Genomic DNA, 9,595 nt, shown 5'->3' with positions numbered 1-9,595 from the left:
AAACATTAAAAAAAATATATATTAAACATTTTAAATATATATATATATATATATATATATATATGTACATATATTTGTTCTATTAAAAAAAAAAAAAAAATTACATTAAGTAAACATGGCAAAATAAATATTATAATATAATAATTAAAAAAAAAAAAAACATTATTAGCGTTTATGTTTTAATTATATTTTTTTTATTTCAAATGATCCGTACTTCGAATAACACACATGTACACATATATATACACATATATACATATATATATATATATATATATATATATAATATTAATCCTTTATATTTCATTTTTTAAAACGTGTGCTTTTCTTTTTGTTATTCCGTTTCATAATATTCTTTTTAATGTTCATTTTACTTTTTTGAAAGGTGCCAATGGAATTGTTGAATTTTTCTTTTTTTCTAAATAAGTAAAAATTTTCATGTATTTTTTTATTCTTCTTTTTCTTAAAAGATTTTACTTTATCGCTTGTTTCAGCAAAAACAGAATTTATAAATTCAGGATTTTCTGTTTTCCTTTGAACAACAATAAATCCATCTTCATCTACAATATCTTTTTTTTTTTTTAACAACTTATTATCTTTATTTAAATTTGTAATATAATTAATCATAATTTTTCTTCCATTATATAAATTATATGAATTATCATAATATTTTTTTACATCATTCAGTAATTTATTTTTACTCATATGAATTAAATAAGGTGATTGTTTATTTTTCGTAAAATATTCATCAACCTGCATTGTACAAGATAATATTTTTTCTATCACATCATTATCTACAAATGTTATGTACAAACAATAAGAAAAAATTTTAAAAACGTTTGATAAATATTTCCTCTCAACAATATTCAAACATTTTATTTTTCCATATTTAGAGAAATAATTTTTAATATCCTCTTCTTTAATTATATTGTCTAGGATACCTACGCATAGCGTTTCGTTAAAGGTACTATCGGTGTTTGACTGATCTTTATAATTTGAAACGAAGAGCTACAAAAAAAAAAAAATAAAATAAAATAAAATAAAATAATAATATATATATATTATATATATAATATATTATTTTGAAATAATACAAATATATTCATTAATATATTTTTTTAATATTTTCATTCATATTTACATTTATAGTAACAAACGGATTATCCTCTATAGGTACGTTTAATACACAAAAATGTTTTAATAAACTCTTATTCATTATTCAAATATTTATATATATTAAAATATTGTAAAAAAATTTTAAATGAATAAAAAATAAAACCTTTATCCCCTATAAATTATAATATATTAAGGAAATTATATATATATATATATATATTATTTACATTTATTTATTTCCTTGTATAGGAAAATATTATTCAAAAAAAATAAAAAAAGTTTCTGTAGAATTATTCATCGTCACATCTTATATACTGTACATTTCGAATATAAATTAAAAAACTACATATCATACATTATATATATATAATATATTTTTTTTTTTTCCTTTGAATGATAATTTTAAAACAAATTTATGAAAAAACAAGGATTTCTTCTAAATATATAATAAAAAAAAAAAATAAAACAAAAAAATATTATAAAAATATATCTAATTCCTTTTATTTTATTCTAAACATGGACATTCTATTAAATATATATAAGTATTTCAAATATATATATATATTTAACACTTCTCAATTATTTATATTTTTTTTTTTTTTTTTTTTTTTTGTGCCCTTTTATGTTGTTTGTATTAATTCACGCACCAAAAAATGAATATATATATATATAATATATTTTTATATTTATATATGTATGCGTTAAAAATATTATTGTGAGATATATATATTATAATAATATAATAATATTTATTTTTTTCATTTTCTTGGCCTTGTTCATATACCTTGTTATTATATACTTATATGTTGATATAAGTATGTTATAAATATAAATATATATATATATATATAATTATATAATTTATTATTTTATTTTTTTCTATATAATAATAAGATGACTATTTAATTATTTTACATATTAAAATTTTTTATTTTATGTAGAAAAAAAAAGCACCTATTTTTTGTTTTTCTTAACCTTTTCACATATAATATAAAAATATAATATATATTTATTTATATATATATAATTATTATATTATATTAATATATATATATATATATATAAATTATTATATATATTTTTATTTATGTTCTTTGTTTTGATCTTTTATATAATATATATTTATAATATATTATATTGTGGCATCTTTTTATCTTTTTATCTTTTTATCTTTTATCTTTTTATCTTTTATCTTTTTATCTTATTTTTTATTTTTTTTTTTCTATAAAAATAGTTATTATGGTAATATAAATATAATATGATTCAATAAGATGAACCATATAGGTTTAATTATTTGACCTAATGTACTATTAATATATATAATTTATATTGATTATTATCTAATACATTTTTTATATTATATATTCTATATATAATTTTTATATATTTTAATATATAGTTTATATAATAATTTATAAAATTTATATTTATTTGTTTTTTTATTATATTTTTTATATTTGATTTTTTTTCATCCTTTTTGTAATTTTTTTTTTTTAATAATTTGTAACCACCTATTTTTCATTTAATTTATAATTTGAAAACTCCCCACCCACTTTTTTTTTTTTTTTTTTTAATTATATATATTAAATGGGTATATAAAAAATATATATATATATAATATATATAATATATAATATGTATATATAATATTATTGATTTAATATATATTGATTACTTGAGAGTTATTTGTTCTTAAATATATATATTTATATATTGTGACTATTTATTTATTCATTTATATACTTATTTTTATTTTTTTTTTTCTTTTATTTATTTTTTTTTTTTTATGTATTTTCTTTAAAAGAAAATAAAGATATATTTGTTATGTATACAATATATATATATATATATATATATATAATACATCTTCCCTTACATTATATATATTGTAAACATATTAGATAACAGTGTTTTGGGTTTTTCATATCCGTAATATTCCGAATATAAATAAATAAATAAATAAATAAATAAATAAATAAATATAAATATATATATATATATATATATATATATTTATTTATATTTATATTTCACGTAACATCAGTATAGTAACTTGTTAAAAAAATTTAAAGGTAAGTACGACTTGACACACATACACATATATATTATATATATATATATATATATGTATAGCTCTATTTATATATTTATATATGTAGATATATATAATGCCCCACATAAATATGGATCCATTAATATGTGAATCCTAATTGTACACATCTTACATATATATATATATATATATATATATATATTTATTTATTTATTTATTTATTTATTTTATTTACTTTAAACGAAAAAAAAATTACACCACCGTCCACTTCTTTACAGATAACCCATTTTTCATAAAATGAATAAAAAGTATGGTACGTCCTCGAATAACCATAATAACAAAAAAGATAAGAAAAATAATATAGATAAGAATAAAAGCAAGAAGAACACAACTACTAGTGAGGAAAACAAAGATTCAAATAAAAGTTTAGTAAATAATGATAGTAAAAAAAATGATTCTTCAAAAAATAAGTACAACATAGTTAAAGCAAATATTAAAAATATATTTGCTTCTGATAAAAAAAATGAAAAGAGTGATAAAAATGAAAAAAACGAATCATCAAAAAGTAGTAAGAATACAGAAACATATACAAATGTAAATGACAAAAAATCAAACGATTTGATTACTAAAGGATCCAATGATAAAAAAAAGAAAAAAAAAGATAGCAAAAAAAGTAGAAGTAATAATAATAATAATAATAATAATAAAAATAATAATACCATTGTAGATATATCAGATGGAGATTATACTAATGATGAAGAAGAAACAAACAAGCCAAAGAGAAATTGGAAGGGTAGAACATTTAGTCGATTTACACCTGGTGGTGTTAGATCTAGTACTGTTCTTTTTATATGTACAGCTATTGGTGTAGGTTTTTTATCAATACCTTATGTTTTTTCTAAATTAGGTATTATACTTAGTATTATATTAATAATATTGAATGCTTTCGAATCATATGTAACTACAAATATATTATGTACCTCCTCATTAGAACATAATACATTTGTTTATGGTAATTTATTAAAAAAGATAGGAAATAAATATTATAAAACCATAATAGATTTTGGATTGTCATTTGGTTTTGTATCAAGTTATATTTTAATATTAATATTGATTAGTAATTTTTTAAGTACCATCTTTTATGTATTTAATTTCCCAACCTTATTCACAAATAATGTATTCCTAGTAATATTAATATGTCTATTAATTGTACCAATCACATTTAGAAATAAAGTCGGATCATTAAATCATTTCTTAATCTTTTCCTTATTCTCCTTATCCATTACTGTATTAACTATAGGACTACAAACCAAATCATATAATAACTTATTAATCAATAAAGAAGTAAATTTATTCAAAATGGATAAGCACTTTTTCAAATGCTTCAATATATTGTTATTTTCCTTCTCTCAACAACCAAATGCATGTTTTATTACTGGACAATTCAATCAACCTACACATAGAAGATTAAATAAATCAACATTTAGAAGCGTCATATTACAAGTTATATTCTATACGCTATTTGGTATTCTAGGATATTTATCATTCTTAAATACAGCAAAAGATAATATTGTTTTAAATTATGAAAATAGTAATGTCTCTATACTTTTATGCAAATTTCTTTTATCCTTGACATTCTTCTTCTCTGTCCCATTAAATTTTATGGGATCTTATCAAAGCATGTTAGCTCTTGGTATAACAACAAGAGATGCCTTATATAAATTATATACCTATATATTTAGAAGAACTGGATATTCAGCCAACCTATCATTATTATTGTCTGAATATACAAATGATCCATACCAAGAAACACATGCAGATAATATTACAGAACATTCAAGTGTTAGCGAATCACAAGCAGATGATCAAAATCAAAGAATGTGGATATCTGTAATTGTCACCATTTTTTGTGCTCTAATTGCATGCAAGGTTAAAAAATTATCGAATGTTATAGGTATAGGAGGAGGTATCACATCAACCCTAATTTCATGGTAAAAAAAAAAATAATAAAAAAAAATAAAAATAAAAAAAAAAAAATAATAAAAAAAAAGTAGTCCATACATTTGTATATGTGTATGTATATTATGTGATAAGTGTTAAATATATTCACACGCACATACATATATATATTTATATATATTTATTTATTTATTTATTTATATATTTTATTTTTTAGCCTATTACCAAATTTAATATATTATAAAAATAGACATAATGTTTCAAATAAGCTCAAGAGATATTCAACTTTGTTCATGCTTTGTTTCTTCTCATTTATGGGATTCTTATCCGTTGTAGTAACAACCTTAAATTTAATTTTATAAGAACATAGTTTTCCTTTTTCTTTTGTGAAATACCATTATAAATGAAAAATATATAAAAAAAAAAAAAAAAAGGATGCTTAATAAAACATACAAAACATGGAGCTACCATTTATTCTTTTAATATTATTAAAATTATATATATATATATAATATTTTACTTTTTATTTTTTTTTATTTGTACTTAATTCATTATATAATTTCTACTTATTGTTTTTTTTAAATGTGCATTTATATTTCATATTTTTTCATTATAATAAAATAGAAAAAAAAAATTTTGATCTAGCCATTTATATGTAAATGTGTTAGAGAAGAAAAAAATATATGTACATAAAAATAATTGAACAATAAGATATATATATTTAAACTTTGAAAAAAAAAAAAATATAAAAATATGAACAAATTATAAATCCATGGAATGATAAAATAAAATAAAATAAAAGAACTATATATGGAGAGAGAATAATAAAATATTAATAAATTATTATGTATAAAAATATAAATACATACATACATATATATATATATTATAAATTATATTAAAATATGCATAGTAATAATATAACTGTTATTTATTTATATATATAGTCATGATTAAATACTTACAGACCCCTAAAATAAAACATTATACATCTAAAATAAATAAAAATAATAAAAAAAAGGTGCTGAAATATTTTTATTATATACTAATTATATGATTGAATAATATGTAGAGGGCAAAAGAAAAAGAAATAAATTAATAAATAAATAAATAAATAAATAAATAAATAAATAAATATATATATATATATATATATATATATATATGTATATATATTATCAATACATACAATTGATATGTTATATTAAAAATTACACAAAATTTTTGTAAAAACCAAATGTAATTAAAAAAATATTTATACATGATAACTAAAAAAATATAAGATAAAATAATTAAATTCAAATAAAATGAACATATGAAATATGATATGTTATATATAATATGTAATATTTTATAGGTTATAAATAAATAAATATATATATATATAATTAAATAGTATCTCAAATAGATGAAAAAAATGGTGCTAAAAATTTAGGCAAAAAAGGATAAATAATAAGGTAAATATATATATATATATATATATATATATATATATTTTTTTTTTTTTTTTTTTTTGTGTGTATGTCATATTATGGCTCAATAAAAACGTATAAGAATTTGAACTAGAAATCTTTGATATTACTACATGTATTGTCTGTACTTTCCATATTACTATTACTAGCATTATTATCGACACTATCATTATTTGTACTACGAACTGAATTATTTTCATTTCTATTATCATGGTTTCCTTTATTATAGCTAACATTATCATTATTAATAGAACCATCATAATAATAATTATTACTACTAATATTTATTTCACACGTAACATTATTATTATTATTATTATTACTATTATTTTTCATGTTATCATTTTGAGTTTCATATTCTTCATTTTTACAGTGATTATTATAAAAATTTAACTCATAAGAATTGTTATATCCATTCATATCATTTTCCATAAGATGGTTTTTTTTTATTTGTTCATCATTAGATATATTATTATTTACAACAATATTCACAATGTTTAAATCTTTAGTATCATTCATATTATTCCTATTATTCTCTGAATAAATTGTACTCATGTCACTCATATATGTACAGTCATTCCTTTTACAATTTAAAATACTTTCATCATGATTTCCTGTATTTTCATTATATCCATCATTCATATCTTTATTTATTTCATTATTCACATCATTAATCATATCATTATTCATATCTTTATTTATGTCATTATTCATATCATTATTCACATTATTATTTTTCTCACTGCTCATATTATTTATCATCTCACTGTTCATATTATTTATCATCTCACTGTTCATATTATTTATCATCTCACTGTTCATATCATTTATCATCTCACTGTTCATTTCATTTATCATCTCACTGTTCATGTCATTTATCATCTCACTGTTCATATCATTACTACCATAACTATTTATATGATTCAGGTTACTAATACTGTTCGTATAATCTTGTATCACACTCATTTGGTTTGTAAAATAATTCACCTGATTCATATGACCTAGTTGATTCAACTGACTCATTTGGTTCAATTGATTTAATTGATTCATTGGGTTCAACTGATTTAACTGATTCATTGGGTTCAACTGATTTAATTGATTCATTGGGTTCAATTGGTTTAATTGATTCATTGAGTTCAATTGGTTTAATTGATTCAATGGGTTCAATTGGTTTAATTGATTCAATGGGTTCAATTGATTTAATTGATTCAGTGGATTCAACTGACTTAATTGATTCATTGAATTCATTTGGTTCAACTGGTTCATTGAATTCATTTGGTTTAACTGACTCATAGTATTCATCTGGTTTAACTGATTCATTGTATTCATTTGATTTAAATGGTTTAGTTGAGTAGGAAAATTATTAGAGCCATATAACAAACTGCTCGTACTACCATTGTGTGTAGAATAATGTGAAGGAAAAGTATTAACATTTGAATTCATATGATCGTAAAAATTCAGTTCATAAGAATGATGATTGCTTAATTCATTATTATTGCTATTGTTCATAATATTATTATTATTGTTAATATTATTATTATTGTTAATATTGTTATTATTATTAATGTTAATATTATTATTATTATTATTGTTATTATTACCATTATATATATAATTTTTATTTCCATTTTTTTTGTCATCATTCATTCTAATAGTATTAATCCCTTTATTTTTATTCATATGATAATTATTCATGTGCCCATCGAAATTTTTATTATTATAATAAATTCCATTCATATTATTATTATTATTATTATTAACAATATTGTTGTTATTTACATTATGATTTATATTAAGATTCACACTATTATTATTAATATTAGAAGGATTCATTTTAATACCGTTAGATTTACTTACTTTAATTTTACATCCTTTAAAAATATAACCATTCATTTCTGTTAACGCTCTAAGACATTCATCATAATTAAAAAAATGAATAAAACAATAAATTTTATGTGGACTTTTTTGAGTGTTCTTAATCATCTTAACAAAACATATACTATTATATATATTGCAGAACAAATTCTCAATTTCTTCTTTTGTTGTATTTATAGGTAAGCTACCAACATATATAGAATAAGTACCTTTATCATCTATCTCAATATTTAAATCTTTTTCATTTGTTGTTATATTATCACTCATATTATACTTAGCCCAATTTAATTTAAACCTATGAGATTTTCCTGGTATCCATTTTCCATTCAATTTCTCAAAACAATATTTTGCTACTTCATATGTAGAAAACTCTATAAAAGCATATGAATTTTTTTGATTGCTCTTTTCTTTACATAATTTTATTCTTATTATGTCATCAGCAAATTCATAAAACATACAATATAAAATATAATTCTCGTCAACAACCTCATCCTTAATCTTCTCCAAATCACCTACCCATAAGGTTTTTGTGTTATATGAATTGTTCATGTTCTTATTTTCATCTAATAAAGTATTCCTACTCGTTGCATTCATATTTTTAAAGTGATCAAAAAAAAAATTAATTAGTGCAAAATATATACAAAATAATTAAAATGTAAATATGTGTATAAATAAAAGAATCAATAAAAATGTATGTATGGATAAACATTTAAATGAATAAAAGCACAAATAAATAAATAAATAAATATATATATATATATATATATATATATATATATATATATATATATGAGTATCTATAAATATATTTATGTATAAATAAAAGCAACTATAAAGATAGTATTAAAATATATAAAATTTATGCGTGAAATTTTTATACATTAGAAAAAAAAATTATAAATAAATATATATATATATATATATATAATATACACCTTCATATAAAAAACAAATGATACATCATTTATGTCATATATAAATTTTTATCTTATTCTTCAAATTATTAATTCTTATTTTATATATATATATATATATATAAATAAAACATATATAATCTGTTTTTTTTTTTTTTTTTTTTTTTTTTTTTTTTTTTTTTTTTTTTTTTTTTTTTTTTTTTTTT

At 18.3% G+C, this 9,595-nt stretch overlaps 3 protein-coding genes across 3 annotated transcripts; 1 reads left to right on the top strand and 2 right to left on the bottom strand.

The window, feature by feature from the left end:
• Positions 1-303: 303 nt before the first annotated feature.
• PRSY57_0628000 (hypothetical protein) lies at positions 304-1,216 on the bottom strand (the record flags this gene model as incomplete). The annotated part of the gene is made up of 2 exons (XM_020114636.1): positions 304-1,008; positions 1,142-1,216. The coding sequence occupies 2 exons, from the start codon at positions 1,214-1,216 to the stop codon at positions 304-306; spliced, it is 780 nt and encodes a 259-aa protein (XP_019970707.1).
• A 2,250-nt stretch (positions 1,217-3,466) lies between these two features.
• On the top strand, positions 3,467-5,490 carry PRSY57_0627900 (amino acid transporter, putative; the record flags this gene model as incomplete). Its single annotated transcript, XM_012906652.2, has 2 exons — positions 3,467-5,160; positions 5,346-5,490. 2 exons carry the CDS (start codon positions 3,467-3,469, stop codon positions 5,488-5,490), a joined length of 1,839 nt encoding a protein of 612 aa, XP_012762106.2.
• Positions 5,491-6,690: 1,200 nt separating this feature from the next.
• Positions 6,691-9,069, bottom strand: PRSY57_0627800 (RNA-binding protein, putative; the record flags this gene model as incomplete). The annotated part of the gene is made up of 1 exon (XM_012906651.2): positions 6,691-9,069. One exon carries the CDS (start codon positions 9,067-9,069, stop codon positions 6,691-6,693), a length of 2,379 nt encoding a protein of 792 aa, XP_012762105.2.
• Positions 9,070-9,595: the final 526 nt, after the last annotated feature.

The sequence above is a fragment of the Plasmodium reichenowi genome, chromosome 6 (assembly GCF_001601855.1).
Source record: "Plasmodium reichenowi strain SY57 chromosome 6, whole genome shotgun sequence".
Lineage (NCBI taxonomy): Eukaryota > Apicomplexa > Aconoidasida > Haemosporida > Plasmodiidae > Plasmodium > Plasmodium reichenowi.
Note: the sequence above shows the minus strand (reverse complement) of the source record. Positions and strands in the feature narration are given on the sequence as shown.